The sequence below is a fragment of the Rana temporaria genome, chromosome 2 (genome assembly GCF_905171775.1).
Source record: "Rana temporaria chromosome 2, aRanTem1.1, whole genome shotgun sequence".
In the NCBI taxonomy this organism is placed as follows: Eukaryota; Metazoa; Chordata; class Amphibia; order Anura; family Ranidae; genus Rana; species Rana temporaria.
This window is the reverse complement of record NC_053490.1, coordinates 105,110,538-105,135,022: the sequence shown is the minus strand read 5'-3', so window position 1 is coordinate 105,135,022 and position 24,485 is coordinate 105,110,538. Positions and strand designations below refer to the sequence as shown.

Genomic DNA, 24,485 nt, shown 5'->3' with positions numbered 1-24,485 from the left:
TGGTGTTGTAGAGTAGGTTTCTGGGACTAGATCATGGTGCTGTAGAACAGGTTTCTGAGACTAGATCATGGTGTTGTAGAGAAGGTTTCTGGGACTAGACCATGTTGTTGTAGAGCAGGTTTCTGAGACTAGATCATGTTGTTGTAGGGCAGGTTTCTAGGACTAGATCATGGTGTTGTAGAGCAGGTTTCTGAAACCAGATCTCTATGTTGTACACCAGGTTTCTAAGACCAGATCAGTGTGTTGTAGAGCAGGTTTCTGAGACTAATTTATGGTGTTGTAGAGAAGGTTTCTGGGACTAGATCATGGTGTTGTAGAGCAGGTTTCTGAGACTAGATCATGGTGTTGTAGAGCAGGTTTCTGGGACTAGATCATGGTGTTGTAGAGCTGGTTTCTGGGACTAGATCATGGTTTTGTAGAGAAGGTTTCTGGGACTAGATCATGGTGTTGTAGAGCAGGTTTCTGGGACTAGATCATGGTGTTGTAGAGCAAGTTGAGGGGAGGGCTTAGTGTCTTTTTAAAAAAAAAAAAAAAATCCAACACCTGTAGAGAACAGGCTGTCAGCTGTACAGAAGCTGTGTGTAGCCTGTCTGCTAGCATTGCACTGTCTGTACATGATTCGGAATGGAAACTGCACATTGATTTTCAATATGGCTGCGCCATAGGGCGTCTTTTTATGGAAGCTGGCAGAATGAGCTTTCTTGTTCTATTGTTGCATGTCAAATGCAAATTGCATGGCACAGCTTGTTTATTTGTTTTCTAAGGTACACGGGTACTTCCATTCCATCTCAGCAGGAGATTCATAGCAAGATCTCCTACTGAGTCAGATCAAAAGGAAAACGGATGCCATACATGTGACATCCATGTCTGTTCCGGCTTTGCTCTGTTTTTTTATTCATTGGTCATGGGGGAAAAAGTAACTTATATAATTCCCCTGGACACACAGATGTAAGCAAATGTGCATCCGTTCCTTTCTTTTCAGGTCTGTAAAATTAGGCTGGATGCAAGATTACTTGCTTTTAGTCCAACAACCCAGAATTAACCTGTTTAAAAATGGACACATATCCCTTTACATCCGGCCTTCCATAGGGATACATTGCAGTCCATTTGTGATTGGTCTAAAATACAGGTCAACAACAGACTGATGGAATGCCCTTGTGAAAGGGGCCTAAAGCGGTATGAAACCCAAAACCAAGAATGTAATATATTGCAGCTTACCAATCCTCAGGCCTCGTACACCCGACCGAGTTTCTCGGCAAAAACCAGCAAGAAACTTGCTGGGATTTTTTTTTTGCAGAGAAACCGGTCCGTGTGTACATTTTTCGACGAGGAAACTGTCGAGGATCCCGTCGAGCCAAAAGAGAGCCTGTCCTCTTTTTCCTCGACGGGAATGGAGAAACTTGCCTTGTCGAGTTCCTCAACAGCACTAACAAGGAACTCGACGAGGAAAACGATTTGTTTCGCCCGTCGAGTTCCTCGGTCGTGTGTACGAGGCTTTAGATGTGGAGGCTGCATTTGTTTTCTTATTCTAGGCATTTTTTTCCCTGTGTGTTTACCTGGTGATCTGGCCAGTAACACACCTACTATATTAAGCCTCATGCACATAGGCGTTTGTAGGAGTTTTAGAAGCAGGAAAAAAATACTGTTAGTGTGTCCAGGAGCAGCTGAGTTTTGGCAGAAAAAAACATTTGCCGTTTTTAAAATGTATGTAAACGTTTCCAAGTGCTAGTTAAGGCCCCTTTTAACACCTGTACGACCTGAAAGTCACATGACTTTGATGCGACTTGAAGCAATGCCTGCGTTATCTTGAGGTCTATGGATATTAAGTCAATCAAAAGTCAGACCAGACCAGACCAAAGTAGTGCAGGGACTTTTTTGAAGTCGCTGCAACTTGAAGTCCCACAGATATGAACGCTACTCATTGGAAATTATGGGGTACGACTTGTAATGCGACTTTGCAGTCCCAAGTTGCAGGAAAAGTCGCACAAGTAGGAAAGGGGCCTAAAGTGGAACTACTCTGGATCTGAACACCACAGACCAAAAACATTATTTAATTCATTTTTGTTATTCAAATAAACTTTTGTTGCCAGCGGTTTAGACATTAATGGCTGTGTGTTGAGTTAATTTTGAGGGAACAGCAAATTTACACTGTTATACAGCTGTATACTCATTACTTTACATTGTAGCAAAGTGTCATTTCTTCAGTGTGTTGTCCACATGAGAAGATATAATAAAATATTTACAAAACTGTGAGGGGTGTGCTCACTTATGTGAGATACTATATATATATATACACTGTATATATCTTGTTTGGCAGTGCCTGCTGAGTAATGTTTTTAGTGTTGAGGTAAAACGATGACGCTGTGTCTAGTATTGTATTTATGTTTACAAAGACTTGGAGTATGCAGATCTCTCGAATTTTGGCCTGTGTGGAGCTAATAATTTATGTGTATTTATGTGGCTAAGGGTAGAAATGCTGAGCACTCACAGGCTTGGATCAATGTTTATTGATTATTAGTAAGAAAACATTAAGTGACAGATAATAGGAAAGCCTAGAAGAGCTTAGATTGGGCGGGAGGAGAGAGACTCCCTGAGTGATGAGGTTACACCAGCAAGCTTCTCATGTAAGCTCCTCAGCATGGGCAGGGTGGGGGTCCTTTACTAAATCAATTACTCCACACTCTGTTTTGTTCTCTGCTCTGCAATGTATGAATTTCTGTCCATAGAAGACTAAAAACAGTCTGTGGAGGAAAAGGATGTATGTTTTGATTCCAGAGATCTCTACCCCATGTTAAGTAACAGCTCCAAAAAAAGTCATTCAACAAAGGCTTGGGATTTGCTGGTGAACATTGGGTCTGGCAGTCGGCTAACATTAGAGAATGGTCAGATGAACCATCCGAATCCCCCCACCGCCCTGTAGCTACAACTCATGGTACAGCTAAGTGTTCCCATCTGTTCTTTGCAGCGGATGGAAGATGAGAGCAAGGGTCAGCACTGGTAATCACAGATGTGAAGCTGCAAGAAACCATGAAGGGGGCCCCCGACCGAGGCCCTTCCCACTGATCCCGGAGTCCTTTACTCCATTATTTATGTTATTACGGTTCCCCCAGTGGGCCACCTTCCTGCCATATTGAGGTCCCCACGCGGTGGGCGTGAACGCCAGAGCCTAGTCTCAAATGCACCTTTGCGAGCCTGGTAGTTCCGCCACTGGTATCAGTAGATTTTTATTTATTGGTTTTTTTTTTTTTACCATTTAATTTCTTTCCTTTTTTTATTTAATTGTTTTTACATATTTTTTAAGACTCCCCTTGGGAGGGCTTTGGTGAAATATCAGGGGGTCTAAACAGACTCCTGATGTCTCATTTTGAGACAGAGACAGGGACTGAGGAACAGGTTCATCAGTCTCCCTCTCTTCAATCTAGAGCGGCACAATAATCGTCAAGAATCGTTTATAGCAATCTTTTTCCCATTGCGATCTTGACACAGGGTTTCACATCTTTGGTATGCAAAGAATTTTCTCTCTGCACTTTGGTATGCAAAGAATTTTCTCTCTGCTCTCAGACAAAAGACTGGATTCAGGTAGCTGCGCCCGTTCTTTCGGCGGCGCAGCGTATCGTATTTATGCTGCGCCGCCGTAAGTTTGAGAGGCAAGTGCTGTATTCACAAAGCACTTGCCTCCTAACTTACGGCGGCGTAGCGTAAATGGGGCCGGGCGTAAGGCGCGCGTCATTCAAATGATGTTTGAGGGGGGCGTGTTTTATTTAAATTAGGTTGACCCCGCGTATTTTACGTTTTTACGAACGGCGCATGCGCCGTTCATGAAGAAAAATCCCAGTGCGCATGCTCGAAATTCCGACGCAAATCGTCATTGCTTTCGACGTGAACGTAAATTACGTCCAGTCCTATTCGCGAACTACTTATGCAAATGACGTAATAAATTCAAATTTTGAAGCGGGAACGACGTCCATACTTAACATTGGCTGCGCCACCTATAGCAAGGAGCAACCTTACACCGAAAAAGCCTAACATAAACGATGTAAATAAATTGCACCGGCTGTACGTAACGTTTGTGGAATCGGCGTATCTAGGTAATTTGCATATTTTTACGCTGGAAAAACGAACGAAGCGCCCCTAGCGGCCAACGTAATATTGCACACAAATTCTACGCCGCCGCATTCATGTCGGCGAGGAAGCCTATTTTTTTAGCGTATCTGCCTTTAAGAATCGACGTAACGATACACCGGCGCAGATTTGAAATTACGGCGGCGTATCTGGAGATACGCTGCCGTAAAAGCTTCCTGAATCTACCCCAAAGTCTGGGCAGTCTGCTAAGTTTTGAAAACATTCTATCAGTGGAATGTTAAATCTAAACATTGTATCAATTTGACATTTACATCAAAGGAATAGACTTCTGTATGTAAATAAGGGAAGTTTAACCACTTAAACACTAAACCTTTTTCTGACAGTTCTTTTCAAGTTAAAATCATTTTTTTTGCTAAAAAATGACCCCCAAACATTATATATATATTTAGTAGAGACCCTAGAGAATAAAATGACGGTTGTTGCAATATTTTATGTTGCACTCTATTTGCGCAACGGTCTTTCAAATGCAATTTTTTGGGAAAAAATTACTTTAATGAATTAAAAAAAAAATAACCAGTAAAGTTAGCTCAATTTGCATAAATGTAAAAGATTTTACGCCGCGAGAATCATGATCTTTATTCTAAGCAGAATCGTGCAGCTCTACTGCAATCTCAGCTGCACAGAATGAACGAACAGGAATAGCTCTGTACAGAGCTTCCCGTTCATTCATAAACTGTAGCATAGCAAACACAGTTTACTATGCCTCAGCTGTGAATGAAAAAAAAAAACGATCACTGACTCTATTCATTAAGACAAGTAAAAATGACACATTTACCTGACTCTTCCCCTGTTCTCCAACCTGACAGATCCCCGTAGCAGCAGGCAGGAGGTGGGGGGGGAACTCGGCAGCGCTGCCAGGTTGAGTGGCCAGGGAAGCACACAGGGGCACAGGGCAGCAGGACAGGGATAGGAAGACAGCAGGAGCGGCATGTAGAGGGACCCATTTTCCCTCCATTTCCCTCTTGCAGCCGCTGAATGTCTTTGAGAGGGAGCGCAGGAGAAGCAGGCATTCAGCGGCGACATGTAGGTTCCTCTACATGTCGCCGCCCTCCTATCCAGGTTTACATTGGGGGGCCACACGGGCAATGACAACCCCTGTATGTGCACCCTTTGAATGGGGCCAATGGTGCGCTCAAGGATCATGATGATTTATCAGCTGTCATGCTTGTCCCACAGACATGAACTTGTTGACTAATCCAACTGAAAACAGCAATCGGTAGTTTGAAGTAAACCTGACACGAATGTAGGCAATTTCATCTAAACCTACAATAAAGAATACAATGTGAGCATTATGTCAAAGAAATTAGAAGATCTGGAAAGCTAGTAAACTTGATGGCAAATGTTTTGCTTTTTTAAAAAAGATATCATGCTTCAGCTAACATGTACTACAAGCATGTCACAATGTGCTGCAGCGTGAGAAAAAGCCACCTGCTTCATTTGTTTTCAGCACGCACCAACGCAGAACTGACAAAATATGAAAAAAATATTTTTTTATTAACCTCATCCATGCATTAGGACTGTGTTGATGAACACAGCCCAATGTATATGATGGGGAGATTTACTAAAGCAGGAGCACTCCAAATTGGGTGCAGCTGTGAGTGGTAGCCAATCAGCTTCTAACTTCAGCTTGTTCAATTAAGTGCTTGCCGACCAGCCGCCGCAGTCATACGGTGGCAGGTCGGCTCTGCTGGGCGAGATCACGTAGCTATACGTCATCTCGCCGAGCAGCCAATAGGGGCTCGCTGATCGCCGCCATTACTAGTAAAAAAAAAATATATATTAATAAAAATGCTATAAAACTATCCCCTATTTTGTAAACGCTATAACTTTTGCTAAAAATAGCGGCGCTATACCGCCACCGCACATTCCGCCCCAGTGTGAAAGGGGCCTAAGTTTGCTGACTAAAGTTTCTCGCACACGATCGGATTATCCGTTCGTTGGGAGGTAGACGTGCTGACGTCATCGCTCTGAACGGGAGATCGCATGCCGGCCGGCTCTCCATTGTCCTATACGGATGTTTGTTACTCTTTTAAACTGTAAGGCCTCGTACACACGGCCGAGTAACTCTTCGGCGAAACACATCGTTTTCCTTGTCGAGTTCCTTGTTAGCTTTGTAGAGGAACTCGACAAGCTTGCTTTGCGTACACACAGTCAAGACAAAATTTCCTCGTTCTCAAACGCGGTGACTACAACACATAGGACGGCAGGGGAAGTTCGATTCCACTTGCACAACTCTTGGGGCTGCTTTTGCTAATCTCATGTGTTTGCGTGTTAAGTAAAAGTTTGGTAAGAGACGATTTGCACTTTTCAGTCTGTTACAGCGTGAAAAATGTGTTATCTCCATTACAAATGCTACTTTTACTCCCGTCATATACTTTATTATGAGCAAGCGCGGGTTTCTTAGCATACATACGCTCGAGTTTCTCGTCGGAAACCAGCCCGACAAGTTCCTCGACGAGCCAATTTGACTCCCGTCGGGGAAAAAGAGAACTTGCTCTCTTTTTGACTCGACAAGTTCCTCGACAGTTTCCTTGATGAAAAACATACACACGACCAGTTTCCTCGGCAAAAAAACTCTCCCACCAAGTTTCTTGATGGATTCTGCCGAGGAAACTGGTCGTGTGTACGAGGCCTAAGTTGCCATTAGGGTTATTAAATCTGATTCCCCATGCGATACACACTATGTGAGTCTCTCTTAATCTTGGGTATCCACGCTGAGCTTCGCAGTCTTTGTGCCCATTGAGTTCGTTCCATCTGATCGCTCGCTTTCCCTGCCATTGGAGAACGCTATCTATTGGGAACACGGCCAATACTTTTGGCCCATTACAGCTTACCTCTGGTAAGCATACAACTTTATAGGTGGTGGTGCACAGGCGTGATTGGTGACACATTGTGGTTCTGCTGTTTCCTCGCACAGGATTTCTATTTGCTCACTGGTTGCTGCACTGTGTATCTTACTATAGGATTCATCAGTGATTGGATATTCCTTTTTCCTTTTTTGTTGGTTCACATATGGACTATATATGCACTTTGATTTATATATATTATATGTGTTTTTCTTTATGTTTCACATCATATTGGTTATTGATTTGTCAGCTTTGGCACTCATGGTAATTTAACATTTATCATCATATTATCATTTTTTGTGTTGCGCAGCTCTACTTTTTCTTTTTTAGGAATTGTGTGATGACAGGTTGTTTTCGGAAAATCCAAACGTTTGTATGCTCCATTGGACAATTGCTGTCGGATTTTCCACAAACAAATGTGGGATGGCATGCTTTAAAATTGTCTGCCAACAATTACGTGTTCATCGGATTTTCGGTTCGTGAGGACACTTCAAACTTCAAAGTACAAATACGCATGCTCAGAATTCTCACCATAACACAACATTAGCAGAAGTTGCCCAAAGGTGGAGCTCTAAAGTGCTGAAAAACCATGTTGTTTCGTGTTGTTTGGCTGACAATATTGCCCTTTATATGCAAGACAAGTTCTGGCCCAACGCCATTCAGGCAAATGTCCTACGTTTTGTCCACATAAAATCTGATTGTGGGTAGGAGGTTTTACAAAGAAATTGAGGATCTATCATTCTTTTCAAGGTGTTTTTTAATGATAGAGACAGAATATTAACCAAAAAAAAGTATAAATGAGTATATGAGGTATCTCAGCCGATGGGCAGGGTTTTCTTGAATACCTTGGCCTGCTGGGAGAGCCTATATATTCGGGTGAGGTCAGGTGATCTGTGTTCTGTGCCACCTGGACATCTGTCTGGGTGGACATGCGTCGTACTCCCGGGCTGCTAGGCCAGAAATTGGGGGCCTTATCCGGGGGCATTTGGCTGCTAGGTGTGTGAGAGCCTATCCAGAAGTAAAGAGAGTAGCGCAGGGTTGGGAATTGCGGCTTGCAGTCCAACCAGAAGTGCCGGTTTGCCAGGCCGGAGAACCTGTCATGGTAGAAGGGAAGCTGTTGCCACAAAGGGGACCAATCGCGTTTACCAGGGACCACAGTGAGTAACTGAAGCAAGTACCCAAACCGCATTGTCATGAATGGGCCATAGTGGAAAGTGGGAAACTTCAGGCGGTGATCAAGGATCAAGTCAGGGACCAACCCGCAGAGGAGGACACTTGTAGAGCAGCCTTGTGAGTCAAGCCAGGGACCTGTTGGTTAGCAGGGTGAAGTTGAGGAGTGCTGGAGTGCCAAGCTAGGGACCCAGCAGAGAAGCACGGGTGACGCTTGAGGGATACACCGCAAAACTTGAAGGAGCTCAAGGGATTCATAGTCAGTGAATCAGTGGGTCTACTGAGAGACCAGGAGCTCAGTGTTGAAGAACTACAAGAGGCAGTTGTAGTGAAGCTGAAGGAATTGTTCGTTTGAGTTAGGAACTGTTAAAGACTGTTACCATAGGAGATAGCATTCCAGCATGTGCAGATGTGGTGCCTTGCTGGGGCCTTTCCCTGCCCGGCTGTCTTTCTATTGAAGTCTCGGTGTCTGCCAATTGAATCTACAACTACTTAACCACTTGCTTACTGGCACATATTACCCCCTCCTGCCCAGGCGAAATTTCAGCTTCCCGCACTGCGTCGCTTTAACTGACAATTGCGCGGTCGTGGCGACGTGGCTCCCAAGCAAAATTGACGTCCTTTTTTTCCTACAAATAGAGCCTTTCTTTGGTGGTATTTGATCGCCTGTGCGGTTTTTATTTTTTGTTGCTATAAACAAAAAAAGAGCGGCAACTTTAAAAAAAGAAAACACACTATTTTTTTACTTTTTGCTATAATAAATATCCCAATTTAAAAAAATAAAATAAAAATTCTCAGTTTAGGCCGATATGTATTCTTCTACATATTTTTGGTAAAAAAACGCCTAAAAAATAGGGGACATTTTTTTTTTTACTAGTAATGGCTGCGATCTGCGATTTTTATTGGGACTGCATCATTATGGCGGACACATCAGACACTTTGACACATTTTTGGGACCAGTCACATTTATACAGCGAACAGTGCTATATAAAAATGAATTGATTACTGTATAAATGTGACTGGCAGGGAAGGGGTTAAATGTGAACCCTGGGAGTGATTCTTACTGTGGGGGGAGGGGACTGACTGGGGGAGGTGACCGATCTGTGTCCCTATGTACAAGGGACACAGCATCGGTCTCCTCTCCCTGACAGGACGTGGATCTCTGTGTTTACACACAGAGATCCACGGTCCTGCTCAGTTACACGCGCATCGAGTTCCCAGTAACACGGCGGTACATAGATAGTGCGCGCTGTGCCGCCGGCCCAAAAGTGTCTCTAAAGACGAGGACGTCATCCTTTCAGAACAATGGAGCTATCGTGCCACTGTCAATTGACGGCGGCCGGTAGTTAAGTGGTTAAGGGTGTCCTGGCCCTAACCCTCTTTTCCCCAAAAATACAAAAAGGACCGTCAAAAGAAATAAAACCTCTTTTACATCCAAGAAGTGTCTGCCGCCCGAATGACATTCAACATCTTTGCACCCACTATGCCTTACAACCCACCACATATTGAAGGATGTCAGCTATCTTTGGCCTTGGAGGTCCTCCTTATACTGGATAAGGCTGGAGACCTTGCTACAACTGTACTATAATACTCTAAGGCCGCGTACACACGATAGGATCGCCAGAGGAGAACGGTCTAAAGGACCGTTTTCATCAGTCCAAACCGATCGTGTGTGGGCCCCATAGGTTCTTTAACCTTTGGTCAAAAAAATGAGAACTTGCTTTAAAATTGAACCGATGGACGCCTAACCGATCGTTAGTATGCAAAAGCATTGGTTAAAAACCAGCGCATGCTCAGAATCAAGTCAACGCATGCTTGGAAGCATTGAACTTCGTTTTTTTCAGCACGTCGTTGTGTTTTACGACACCGCGTTCTGACACAATTGTTTTTTTAACCAATGGTGTGTAGGCGCGACGGACCATCAGTCAGGTTCATCGGTTAACCGATGAGAACGGTCCTTCGGACCGTTCTCATTGGATGGACCGATCGTGTGTACGCGGCCTAATAGTACATAGATACTGTTATGGAGACCATGCAACTCTGCTATAAATTGAATGTAAGATCGTCTTTGAAAAATATGTTAACAATGAAACCTCAGAGAAGATCTACAGCGTGCATTATACTATATAGCTGTAAGATTTACCTGCATTGCATACAGTAAAACCATTGTGATATATGTGAGGCTAATGTGAAATGCAGGAAAAGCAAAATAGAAACGTTGATTCTCTTGAAGCATTGCATGCTTGTCGATATGATGCTGTTTTAGAATGATCAATGTTCCAGTATAATTCCCCTAAGATAAATAAGCATGCTTGCGGACTGATGTCTTCTTGCAACAACCAACCTGTTATGCATTAATCTGGCCGTTTCCACTGCATGAAGATATTATCTGTGTGCTGTGTTCTTGCAAGCAAATGGGGTTATGATGGTGACATATTTTCTTGGTGATGAAAATCGAATATTGTACCATTGCGGTACAGGGGACTCACAGGGTTAATGGATGAACACATCGGGGCCATATATGCTACAAAGAGCTTGCAGGTCAGTGCCTCGGGCGGCAGAATAAGATTGGGCAGCATCAACATTGACATGGAGGATTTTAGTTTTCTTTATTCTTGTTTTGACTGCCTACTGCTGGAGAAGGAATAATCTGCTCTTAACCAGAAGCAAAGGGGTAAAGGGAGGGCATAGTCTGCTAAAGACTGAGAAATCATGGGATGATGACAGCTTGTCTTTCTCAGCAAGCTGGTAGTCAGTTCCAACGACGGCTCTACATAGAAAAAGGGCTGCATGGTGCCTCCAACAAAATGTTCACAATAATCAATTCATTCAGGTCACTCACCATCATTTCATAATCTTAAAGCCCAGGCACAGTCAAAATCAGAAACAGGGAAATCAGCACAAGGGGCACAGATCCTCCCCCCATATCACCCCTGCCAGAGTAATATTCCGGTGCAACGTGGTTTAATACAACCCCTATGCCCACTCTTTGTGCTCCACTCCACCAAACATAGAAGCAGTACTACAGCTTCTGTAAATGGAATGTGATCTATAAATGAAGGCTCCAATCCATTGAACCAGTAGTTACAGTTCATTGAATGGTGGATGCTGGGTGGAAAAGGTGAGTAAAGTCAAGCTCTCGTGATGAGAGCCGGTGACAGCCCATTAGGCTTCAGGTGAAATAGCCACTCACCTCAGGGAACGACCAATAGGTCAAACTGCGCTTTTGGAGTAGGGTTGCCACATCATACCTTTAATCCAGGACACACATTAATTACACAGGTTCCTGTGACTGATTAAGATTGTAATTAAACTCCACTTGGTGCCTTATCTGCATTAAATTAGCCTCAGAACCTGTGTACTTACTATGTGTCCTGGATTAAAGGGATGATTGTGGCAACCCTATTTTTGGAGTAGAGAGTAAAGAAGTCACATGACAGTGACGCAACGCGTCGGGTGGAGCTTGTGACATCATTTACGGTGACTCCGTTATTCAGAAGTGCGGTGAGGAGGCGATATTGATCCTATTTTGGAGTAGAGAATAATGGTCTTCAAATCCTGATCACTTCCACCAAAAATAATCTGTCTCCCTAGATCCACACTTCGCTCCATCGATCTCTCTGCAGGGGGGTTAGCTGGATCCTTGCCTCCCGTTTTGCGTATCACTCAGAATATAAACAGACATTCATAGAGCAATATTGCCAAGAAATATAAAATGTTATTAAAATAACCAAATATCTGCTTACATTAAGACCAATTTAAAACATGGCATAAGATGTTCCTGAAGAAGTCACATGACCAGTGACGCAACGTGTCGCGTGGAGCCGGGTGACATAATTTCCGGTGACTCCATCATTCAGAAGTGTGGTGAGGAGGCAATATTGATCCTGGATTGTTACTATGCAAAGTTTTCATTGGTTTTAATGGTTTACCCTCAGCTTTTCTTCCCAGTAAGAATGGTCATCAGGACTAGCAGAGGGCCGATTTCCCCCAATAAAGACAAAGACAGCAATTAAAACTTGACAAAGGGGTTTCCCACTTAATTCCAAATAAAACAAAAAACAAAAAAAAAACATTGAATTATCTCAGCACACATTGGGTTGTCTCAGTGTAGAGGATCCAGGTGCAGGAGGCATAGGTTCAGCCCAGCAAATCACCCAACACACCTCAAGCCCTAGGGAGACTCATATTGCAGTGCCTCCACCAGAAACGATAAAACCGTTATAATCACTCTTACATTTTATGTCCGTACGTAACTACTCTCATACTTTGTTAAAAAGAGCCAGTTTACTTTTAGCTAAAGCAGTGGTGTCCAAACTGTGCCACGAGGGCCGGATGTGGCCCTCTGCTTGCCTTTTTCCAACCCTTGGGGCACTATTCCTCCCACTGATAAGAGGACACTTTCCTGCCACCTGACACAACAATGAGGAACCATTTCTCCCACGGAAACCAAAAATTAGGTACTATCCCTCCCTATGATACCAAGGACTCGGCACTATTCCTCCCCCTATTAGCCCCTATGTGGCAATGCTTACCACTGATGCCAGGAAAATTTCCACTCCCGCTGGCCATAGTCTGGCCCTCCTAGAGTCTGAAGGACAATAAACCGGCCCTTTGTTTAGAATGTTTGGAGACCCCCCTAAGATAGAGGAAAAATTATACACTAATTTACTAATCAAGCACAGTCTGGCAAACATTTTGTCAACCAGTATCTATAGCCACACCCATAAATGTAGCTCATTATGTTGCACTTACCTGAGATCGAAGCCCTCGAAGTCCTCCCTGTTCGCCGCCATGTCCACTCGCACATACTTCCTGTTTTCGCCGTTCCGGCAATGTGATTGGCCGGAGCGGCGATGATGTCACTCCCACACATGCGCGCGTGACCGGCAGGTCCCCGCTCATGCGCAAAATCACGGCATTAACCCCGTTAATGCCATTGACAAAAACTGCACTTTCAGTGCGCATGCGCCTAGACATCGGCGCCTATCATTTCTGCAATATCTCCTAAACATTTTAGGTGTAGCGCTCACCCCGAAGGAGCGCTGAATTATGGGTCATCTGTCTCACCTCTGTGACACACCACAAACAATGAATCCACAGCACACCAGCACACCTTGTGAAGTTTTATAACAGATTTAATGACTGTGGGATAGAGCAAAAGCCCTTAATGTCTCCCCACTCTAATATAATACAACTAATAACAGAATGAGATAATACGTTTAGATTGAATGCGATGAACAGTAATATATCTATATACTTAGCAGTATCGACCCCACCCTAAACTACTGGCCAGTAGTACTGTCTAGGCTAGCCAACGTTGGGGCCCTGGATGTATGACAGATGTAGGAAATACATTTGTTGCAATGGCCAAAGGCCGCTCACCACTTCCAATGTCTCTTTGGGGAAGGAGGATGGTTTGATCTGCGGAAGCGAGTGTCCCTCTTTCCTCAGACCGACGTCTGTGAAATGGATGCAGTCTTTTTAAGCCCTCCGGCAGGACATCTCAGATCGTCTAGGGGCCGTCTGGGGAATCTGGCAATAACCTCCGTCAGCTGTACTCACTCAGTTGGGCAGGCTGGATTACTCCGGTGGCTGGATCGGCCCTGCGTCCAGGCCTCAGTATCGATCTCTCAAAACACAGTCTCTCTCTGTTTCAGTAGACGAACATCAGTCTCTCCAAGAACTAATGCATAGAGCCTGTGTCTCAGTGGCAAACACACAGCTCTGACACAAGCTGTCTTAAATCACTCTGTGATGCAGATCTGTGTCCCTGGTCACTGTTCCAGACTCCCTCTCCTCACTACTTCCTCCTGACTCCCCTCTCTCCTGGAACTTCCTGTCTCAAAGCCTCCTGGAAATGCAGTTATCCAGCCCCTTGCTGTATGAAATGTATCTCTATGTCTGTTCTGTACTGCAGCTCCAAATATGTGCTCTCTGGCTCCACCTGCTGCAATATATATATATATCTAATCCTCCTTAAATGGCCTGAAAATCACAACAGGGCTACATTCTCCCCCTACTTAAAGTCTTTGGGGTCCCCCCAAAGGGTATAACTGTATTTGGTAAGTTCTACAGACAATATATACCAGTATGAAAGGCACATATAAAGTTTATACTAGACCATCTGAATACTTTACTGCGCATAGATAGATGCAGTCTATGACAACGTCTAGCAAGTGGAGGGGGCAGAGGAACACTCCACCAAGGTGTGCTGATGGTCGGGATTGACACAAGTCCTTTGATACCTCTGTGGTTAGGGTGGACACTTTGGGGTGATCTGCGTACAGTAGTTGATAGCTTCCTCTGTGCTGTTCCCTGGTGAGTCATAAGTGAGTCTCTGAGGAGGTCGCACCAGTCGTTTGGACCCTTGATTCTAGAAACCCGGATGGGCCTTATCTGCTGAGTCCTCTTCTACTTGCTGTGTTACCTGAGGGAATTCAGTTTCCCTTTTCAACTGGCTCTAAGGGGTATCTTCTAGCACTGAGGTTTCCGGCAAGAGACTTTCCCACTTGAGAGGGTTACAGAATTATCCCCTCGTTTGCTTGAGGCACAAATTCAGGGGCATCTGGTCTCCAGATTGCTCAAAATCCGGCTCAGGAGTCATAATAGTTGGATGAACATCCATAGGTTCAGATGGCCACATCCAACTCGGACACACATCTTCCTCATCGCTGTCGTTCTCACTTTCTCTTGTAGAAGGTGGCTGTTGGGACCGAGTAACAGGTGCTTGACGGGAAGTGGATGGAATGGGTGAAGGAGACTCATCTCTATCTGGTACCCGCACAGCTTCATTCAGAGGTAGGAGATGATTCCGATGCCAATTCTTCAGTGGCCCGGTCTTTCCCTCTGGTCGAATCTGGTACACTGGCAGGCCAGGCAATTGTTTACAGACGATGTAGATCTGAGGAACTCCATCTATCAGCTAGTTTGTGTCTGGCCGAAGCACCCCAAATTTCTTAATAGAACTCGATCACCTGGCTGTAAATCCTGTACCCGAACCCTCAAGTCATAGTTCCGTTTTGTTTCTTTGTTCTCTACTCCCGGATGTCAAACGGGCCTTCTCAAATGCAGAAGCCAGGTTTCTCCTCAGTCTATCCACATAACCCTGGTGAGAGGCAATAGACGTCTGGTCAAGGGAGAGGCCAAAAGCTAAATCTACTGGTAATCGGGCTTCTCTTCCAAACATGAGGCGGTACGGTGAGTATCCTGTAACATCACTTTCTGTGCTATTGTAAGCATGCACAATGGTAGAGATATGCCGACTCCAGTGCTGTTTCTCCCTGATCGACAGTGTTCCCAACATATTGAGCAGAGTCCGATTGAATCTCTCCGGTTGTGCATCACCCTGGGGGTGATAGGGGGAGGTTCTTGACTTCTGAATCCCCAATAGATCCAAGAGCTGCCTGATGAGTCGACTTTCAAGTCTCTGCCTTGATCAGAATGGATCCTCTGAGGTAGACCATAATGAACAAAGAACTTTTCTACTAGGACTTTGGCTACAGTAGGAGCACGTTGATCTTTGGTTGGAAAAGCTTGAGCATAACGGGTAAAGTGGTCTGTCACCACTAGGATATTTCCCTGTCCACTAGTGTCAGGCTCTAAGCACAGGAAGTCAATACACACCAGGTCCATAGGCCCTTGACTCTGTAGATGGCTCATTGGAGCAGTCCTAGAAGATAAAGTTTTCCTCTGGATACATCTTAGACAGGAATGGCAGTAGCTTTCAACTTCGGTTCTCATGCAGGGCCAATAGAATCTGTCTCGGACCAGTTTAAAAAGTTCTCTCTGCTCCTAAGTGACCATGGTCATCATGCAAAGCTTTCAGCACATTTTCTCTATGCTTCTCTGGGAGGAACAACTGCTGCTTTTCTTCTAAGTCATCCGAGGGGCCCCTTCGGTAGACCACCCCGTCTAGCAGTTTCAAACCGTTCCCACTCTTTGTGGACCAGACGAGCCTCTTTTGGTGAATCAGTTAGTAGGAGCCCTCTTTGACCCGCTTTCATTGCTCTCAGAGTTAACCCGATCAAAGGATCTTCAGCCTGATCTACTCTCAGGTCCTTCTTCGTGAAAGTAGGCAGGCCCTCACTCCTCAGCTGTGTAGGGTTACAATACATTTTAGGGACACCGGCAGCCATGACTCCTATGGCCTCTGCTCCAATCATTCCTTTGGTTCGGCACTCCACCCCTTGGCATAGGGCTTGAACTCCATCTGGAGTCAAATGAGTCCACTCTGTTTCTGGGACCCCTGTGCTATAGGGTCTCCTGGATAAGGCATCCGCGTCTTGGTTATTGACCCCAGGGCGATATTTGAGGCTGAAGCGGAATCCTGACAGGGCAGCCAACCACCGGTGCCCAGTGGCATCCAGTTTGGCCGTAGTGAGAATGTAAGTGAGTGGGTTGTTGTCAGTTCTGACCACGAAATTGGCCCCGTACAGGTAGTCTTTTAGTTTGTCCACCACTGTCCACTTCAAGGCCAGGAACTCCAACTTGTGAGTGGGGTAATTCTTTTCAGAAGGGGTGAGGACCCCGACTCACATATGCCACCGGTCTCAGGAGGCCATCATATTCCTGGTATAGTACTCCTCCTAGCCCTTCTCTGCTAGCATCCACATGTAGTTCATAAGGCTTGGCAGGATCAGCGTAGGCAAGGACAGGAGCCTGTGTTAGACTTCCTTTCAATTGGAGGAAAGCTTTTTCACATTGGTCGGTCCATTCCTCCTGGATTGATTCACGAGGCTTCCTAGTTCCGTGGGCTGATGAACCCGGCTCAAAGGACATTGATTCATCTTCTGCTCCTTCCATTCTTAGAAGCGTGTTCAGAGGCTGAGCTATCTTGGCAAACCCCTCTACGAACCTCCTATAGTATGAGCAGAATCCTAGGAAGGACCGGAGTTCAGTAATATTACGAGGTCTCGGCCATGAAGCCACAGCTTCCAACTTCTTAGGATCAGTTGATATGCCTTCTGCTGAAACAACATGTCCCAGGTACGTGACTGAAGGCAGACAGAACTGACACTTCTCTAAGGAAAGTTTCAATCCTTCTTCATGCAGCCGCTTCAAGACCTTTTCCAACCGCTGCTCATGTTCTTCCAGTGTTCTTCCGAAGACTATTAGGTCATCTAGATACACTAGTACCTCGATCAGGTGTATGTCTCCCACCGTCTTTTCCATTAGTCGTTGGAAAGTTGCTGGGGCTCCTGTGAGGCCTTGGGGCATTCTATTAAACTCAAAGAATCCCAGTGGACAGATGAAAGCAGTCTTCTCTTTATCTTCAGGATGCATGGGTATCTGGTGATATCCACTTCGCAGGTCAAGTACACTAAACCACTTTGCTCCTGACAGACACTGTAAGGCATCTTCTATTCGAGGAGTAGTGTATTGGTCGGGAATGGTTCTTTGGTTGAGTGTGCGGTAGTCTATGCACAAACGGATGGAACCGTTTTTCTTGCGAACTACCACGATGGGTGAGGCATAAGGACTCCTGGATTCTTGGATTATCCTGGTCCTTTTCAATTCAGCCAGCTGTTCCCTTAGGTCATCTAGATCTCCCAATGGGACTCGCCGTGACCTTTCTCGAAAGGGCTTGTCATCTTGGAGGCGAACGCGGTGCTGAGTGCTCCTAGCACACCCCACATCAAACTCATCCTTGGAGAATAAATCTTGCCACTTGAGGAGCTGAGACTGAATTCGCTTCTTCCACTCAGGCGAGACAGGGGCATCTTTAGGATAGAATCGTTCAGCTGGGATCTCTCTGTCTACTCCATCTATCAATTTAGTGGGTGAGAGGGGTGTGGCAGTGGCCACTTGTCCAATCGGCATCCGTGCCTTCAAGGTCACTGGGGAGTCTGACACATTGCATACACTTACAGAGACTCTCCAATATATACAGTATGAAAGGCACATATAAAGTTTATACTAGACCATCTGAATACCTTTACTGCGCATAGATAGATGCAGTCTATGACAACGTCTAGCAAGTGGAGGGGGCAGAGGAACACTCCACCAAGGTGTGCTGATGGTCGGGATTGGACACAAGTCCTTTGATACCTCTGTGGTTAGGGTGGACACTTTGGGTGATCTGCGTACAGTAGTGATAGCTTCCTCTGTGCTGTTCCCTGGTGAGTCATAAGTGAGTCTCTGAGGAGGTCGCACCAGTCGTTTGGACCTTGATTCTAGAAACCCGGATGGGCCTTCATCTGCTGAGTCCTCTTCTACTTGCTGTGTTAACTGAGGGAATTCAGTTTCCTTTTCAACTGGCTCAACAGGGGTATCTTCTAGCACTGAGGTTTCCGGCAAGAGACTTTCCACTTGAGAGGGTACAGAATTATCCTCGTTTGCTTGAGGCACAAATTCAGGGGCATCTGGTCTCAGATTGCTCAAATCCGGCTCAGGAGTCATAATAGTTGGATGAACATCCATAGGTTCAGATGGCCACATCCAACTCGGACACACATCTTCCTCATCGCTGTCGTCCTCACTTTCTCTTGTAGAAGGTGGCTGTTGGGACCGAGTAACAGGTGCTTGACGGGAAGTGGATGGAATGGGTGAAGGAGACTCATCTCTATCTGGTACCCGCACAGCTTCATTCAGAGGTAGGAGATGATTCCGATGCCAATTCTTCAGTGGCCCGGTCTTTCCCTCTGGTCGAATCTGGTACACTGGCAGGCCAGGCAATTGTTTACAGACGATGTAGATCTGAGAACTCCATCTATCAGCTAGTTTGTGTCTGGCCGAAGCACCCAAATTTCTTAATAGAACTCGATCACCTGGCTGTAAATCCTGTACCCGAACCCTCAAGTCATAGTTCCGTTTGTTTCTTTGTTCTCTACTCCCGGATGTCAAACGGGCCTTCTCAAATGCAGAAGCCAGGTTTCTCCTCAGTCTATCCACATAACCCTGGTGAGAGGCAATAGACGTCTGGTCAAGGGAGAGGCCAAAAGCTAAATCTACTGGTAATCGGGCTTCTCTTCCAAACATGAGGCGGTACGGTGAGTATCCTGTAACATCACTTTCTGTGCTATTGTAAGCATGCACAATGGTAGAGATATGCCGACTCCAGTGCTGTTTCTCCCTGATCGACAGTGTTCCCAACATATTGAGCAGAGTCCGATTGAATCTCTCCGGTTGTGCATCACCCTGGGGGTGATAGGGGGAGGTTCTTGACTTCTGAATCCCCAATAGATCCAAGAGCTGCCTGATGAGTCGACTTTCAAAGTCTCTGCCTTGATCAGAATGGATCCTCTGAGGTAGACCATAATGAACAAAGAACTTTTCTACTAGGACTTTGGCTACAGTAGGAGCACGTTGATCTTTGGTTGGAAAAGCTTGAGCATAACGGGTAAAGTGGTCTGTCACCACTAGGATATTTCCCTGTCCACTAGTGTCAGGCTCTAAGCACAGGAAGTCAATACACACCAGGTCCATAGGCCCTTGACTCTGTAGATGGCTCATTGGAGCAGTCCTAGAAGGTAAAGTTTTCCTCTGGATACATCTTAGACAGGAATGGCAGTAGCTTTCAACTTCGGTTCTCATGCAGGGCCAATAGAATCTGTCTCGGACCAGTTTAAAAGTTCTCTCTGCTCCTAAGTGACCATGGTCATCATGCAAAGCTTTCAGCACATTTTCTCTATGCTTCTCTGGGAGGAACAACTGCTGCTTTTCTTCTAAGTCATCCGAGGGGCCCCTTCGGTAGACCACCCCGTCTAGCAGTTTCAACCGTTCCCACTCTTTGTGGACCAGACGAGCCTCTTTTGGTGAATCAGTTAGTAGGAGCCCTCTTTGACCCGCTTTCATTGCTCTCAGAGTTAACCCGATCAAAGGATCTTCAGCCTGATCTACTCTCAGGTCCTTCTTCGTGAAAGTAGGCAGGCCCTCACTCCTCAGCTGTGTAGGGTTACAATACATTTTAGGGACACCGGCAGCCATGACTCCTATGGCCTCTGCTCCAATCATTCCTTTGGTTCGGCACTCCACCCCTTGGCATAGGGCTTGAACTCCATCTGGAGTCAAATGAGTCCACTCTGTTTCTGGGACCCCTGTGCTATAGGGTCTCCTGGATAAGGCATCCGCGTCTTGGTTATTGACCCCAGGGCGATATTTGAGGCTGAAGCGGAATCCTGACAGGGCAGCCAACCACCGGTGCCCAGTGGCATCCAGTTTGGCCGTAGTGAGAATGTAAGTGAGTGGGTTGTTGTCAGTTCTGACCACGAAATTGGCCCCGTACAGGTAGTCTTTTAGTTTGTCCACCACTGTCCACTTCAAGGCCAGGAACTCCAACTTGTGAGTGGGGTAATTCTTTTCAGAAGGGGTGAGACCCCGACTCACATATGCCACCGGTCTCAGGAGGCCATCATATTCCTGGTATAGTACTCCTCCTAGCCCTTCTCTGCTAGCATCCACATGTAGTTCATAAGGCTTGGCAGGATCAGCGTAGGCAAGGACAGGAGCCTGTGTTAGACTTCCTTTCAATTGGAGGAAAGCTTTTTCACATTGGTCGGTCCATTCCTCCTGGATTGATTCACGAGGCTTCCTAGTTCCGTGGGCTGATGAACCCGGCTCAAAGGACATTGATTCATCTTCTGCTCCTTCCATTCTTAGAAGCGTGTTCAGAGGCTGAGCTATCTTGGCAAACCCCTCTACGAACCTCCTATAGTATGAGCAGAATCCTAGGAAGGACCGGAGTTCAGTAATATTACGAGGTCTCGGCCATGAAGCCACAGCTTCCAACTTCTTAGGATCAGTTGATATGCCTTCTGCTGAAACAACATGTCCCAGGTACGTGACTGAAGGCAGACAGAACTGACACTTCTCTAAGGAAAGTTTCAATCCTTCTTCATGCAGCCGCTTCAAGACCTTTTCCAACCGCTGCTCATGTTCTTCCAGTGTTCTTCCGAAGACTATTAGGTCATCTAGATACACTAGTACCTCGATCAGGTGTATGTCTCCCACCGTCTTTTCCATTAGTCGTTGGAAAGTTGCTGGGGCTCCTGTGAGGCCTTGGGGCATTCTATTAAACTCAAAGAATCCCAGTGGACAGATGAAAGCAGTCTTCTCTTTATCTTCAGGATGCATGGGTATCTGGTGATATCCACTTCGCAGGTCAAGTACACTAAACCACTTTGCTCCTGACAGACACTGTAAGGCATCTTCTATTCGAGGAGTAGTGTATTGGTCGGGAATGGTTCTTTGGTTGAGTGTGCGGTAGTCTATGCACAAACGGATGGAACCGTTTTTCTTGCGAACTACCACGATGGGTGAGGCATAAGGACTCCTGGATTCTTGGATTATCCTGGTCCTTTTCAATTCAGCCAGCTGTTCCCTTAGGTCATCTAGATCTCCCAATGGGACTCGCCGTGACCTTTCTCGAAAGGGCTTGTCATCTTGGAGGCGAACGCGGTGCTGAGTGCTCCTAGCACACCCCACATCAAACTCATCCTTGGAGAATAAATCTTGCCACTTGAGGAGCTGAGACTGAATTCGCTTCTTCCACTCAGGCGAGACAGGGGCATCTTTAGGATAGAATCGTTCAGCTGGGATCTCTCTGTCTACTCCATCTATCAATTTAGTGGGTGAGAGGGGTGTGGCAGTGGCCACTTGTCCAATCGGCATCCGTGCCTTCAAGGTCACTGGGGAGTCTGACACATTGCATACACTTACAGAGACTCTCCCACGGGCCCGCTGTAGAGCTCTGGTGGATATTATCTCAGGCACCAATTCCACTCCAGATCTCATCATATTTCTGGGATCAGTTTCCAGGACCACATAGGGGCCTGGTTGTGACCAATTCAACTTGACTGAGGCCCGGAAACTAGTCATTTCTCCTGGCTGTAAGACCTTCTCTGCTCTTTCTAATCTCCAAAGCCGTCCCACTTCTGCAGGGGCCCTCTGTTCTTGAATAATCCGCTGGTAGATTGGCCGCAACATCGGGTGCATCTCCTCTGAAGTAGATCTCTCTTCCGTCACTAATGGAGTTATAAGGCGTCTCACCAAGTCAGTATTTGTTCCCACAATCATAGAACTTCGATTAGCTCCTGGTGGGCGGGGACATACAATGGCTAAGGCGTCACAGACCCCTGGTTGTCCAACAGTTGCCGAACTGAACTCCAGCTTCACTTGTAGACACCCATCATATGGAAGCTTCTGAGTCCCAATACCCCAGATTTCGAGATCCTCTAACTCCATCAGGGGTAGATGCTTCAAATGCTTCTGGTAGAAGTCCCGGTAAATCAGTGTTACTTGAGCACCTGAATCGAGGAGAGCCTTTGTGTAAACCCCTTCTACTTGAACTGGGATAATGGGTGAAGGGCCTATCAACTGGTCAGGGAACTTCTTCGGAGTAGTAGAAGGCATAGACCCAGTCGGCTGCACTCTAGCCCTCTTCCTCGCTTGTGGTGGTTGTTTTCTTCCCCCTTTCGGGTGTTTAGGTTGTGGGTGTGCCTTGCCTCCCTCTGACACAGGACCAGACGCCAGGGGAGGGGATCTTTTTGTCGTAGCAGGTGAGGCTCTGAGTAAAGACTTGGGCCTCTTATTGGTATCCTGGGAATCAGAGCAGTCTTCAGTAGTTGGGCACCCAGTTTGCTCCCTCACTGGGGCCCTCTGTAGTTTCCCGCCGGTCGATAACTTCCTCTTGAATTCGATGGGCTCGGACAGATATTTCGGTAATGACCCACTCCTCCGCAATTATAGCAGATGTTTGACGGTTTCTTGATAGGCACCACCTGAGTAGTAGATTCAGGAACGGGTTCTGAAGTGACTTTTTCAAGGGGCGACTTGACACCTGCAGACAATAGGGTTAGCATTTGCATCAGCTGGGAAACTTGAGCCTTTAATTGCTCCACTTCTGAATTCCCATTCGACACATTGAGCGTTCGAACCTCAGCAGGAAATGAAAATCCTGAGCCCTTCTTTTTCTCCTCTAGGATAGCCTCTTCCTCCCTTACCATCTTAATGAGATCAGAGTATTGCAAAGAGGTACCCCCTTGTAAGGTCTTCAACTGGATCCAGATGGGATCGGAACTCAGAGCGCCTCTCAGGATCTGTTTCATTCTAACTTGATCCATATCCCTGGCTTCTATTCCTTTCTTTAGTACAATCTGGTATAGCATTTTGTTTAGTCGTCGAATATACTCGGAAAGCTGCTCATTTTCCCGTTGAAACATGTGTTCAAATAGGAAGATTAGATCTGTAGCTTTCTCTGTGCGCCCAAACTCATCTTGTAGCATGCGAAGATAGTCATATGCTGTACAAGACTCCTGACTGAATTTCAAATTTCGGATGGCTTCTGCTGCAACGCCTTTCAGACTTTCAGTAATGCGTTGTTTCTTTTGAGCCTCTGGAACATCCCATTCTTCCAGTGCTTGCATAGCCTGTTCCATCCAGGTTTCATACTCTTCTTCTCCAGGAGGTACAGGCTGCACTCCAGAAAAAATTCTCAACTTCCTGTAGCCATAGTTCACAGATGGCGAGGACATTTTTCTAACGCTCTCTACCAGTTTTCCTATGTCCATGAAGAAGGAAGCTGGGGGGTAGTTAGTGGTTGGTACAGAAGTGGTAGTTACTTCCACTGTGTCTGACATGGCCTGGCTTGGTCCCTCCAGACAACTTGCTGAGGTGAGTAGAGGGAATAACCGTGCTTTAACTTCTCCGGCTAGCTGGATGCTATCACCCTGGAAGCAGGTTGGGACTCCTTTCTTCCATTCTAGTAGGGCATAGGTATGGGAGACTTTTTGATCTATTTTCGTGTCTATTACAAACACTTTCTGGTCAGGTGCTAGTGTAGTTACTGCTTGACGGATCTGTTCCTCTGTCCATTTGTCAGCAGGAATGTCCATTACTATACTCAGCCCTAATTGGCCATTTTGTTCTTTGCACCACTCTGCTGCGGTGTTTGGATCCATTGCTGGCTCGTTTGTGCGGTTATCACTTTGCGAGAGGTATCAGAAGAAATCCCGGACGAGCACCCCACGTGTAGCGCTCACCCCCGAAGGAGCCGCTGAATTATCGGGTCTTCTGTCTCACCTCTGTGACACACCACAAACAATGAATCCACAGCACACCAGCACACCTTGTGAAGTTTTATAACAGATTTAATGACTGTGGGATAGAGCAAAAGCCCTTAATGTCTCCCCACTCTAATATAATACAACTAATAACAGAATGAGATAATACGTTTAGATTGAATGCGATGAACAGTAATATATCTATATACTTAGCAGTATCGACCCCACCCTAAACTACTGGCCAGTAGTACTGTCCTAGGCTAGCCAACGTTGGGGCCCTGGATGTATGACAGATGTAGGAAATACATTTGTTGCAATGGCCAAA

The 24,485-nt window shown here is 45.9% G+C and overlaps 2 protein-coding genes across 2 annotated transcripts in view; one reads left to right on the top strand and one right to left on the bottom strand.

The window, feature by feature from the left end:
- Nucleotides 1-24,485, top strand: part of MAP3K12 (mitogen-activated protein kinase kinase kinase 12) — a 203,706-nt gene that overhangs the window by 9,233 nt on the left and 169,988 nt on the right. The gene's annotated exons all lie outside the window — the stretch shown is intronic.
- Nucleotides 14,689-22,233, bottom strand: LOC120928229. Its single transcript, XM_040339336.1, is given in 9 exon segments — nucleotides 14,689-14,865; nucleotides 15,466-15,592; nucleotides 16,509-16,684; nucleotides 16,686-16,902; nucleotides 16,939-17,612; nucleotides 18,210-19,058; nucleotides 19,248-19,763; nucleotides 20,217-20,691; nucleotides 20,728-22,233. Coding segments are annotated over 9 exon segments (4,659 nt in total). The 5' UTR covers nucleotides 22,176-22,233.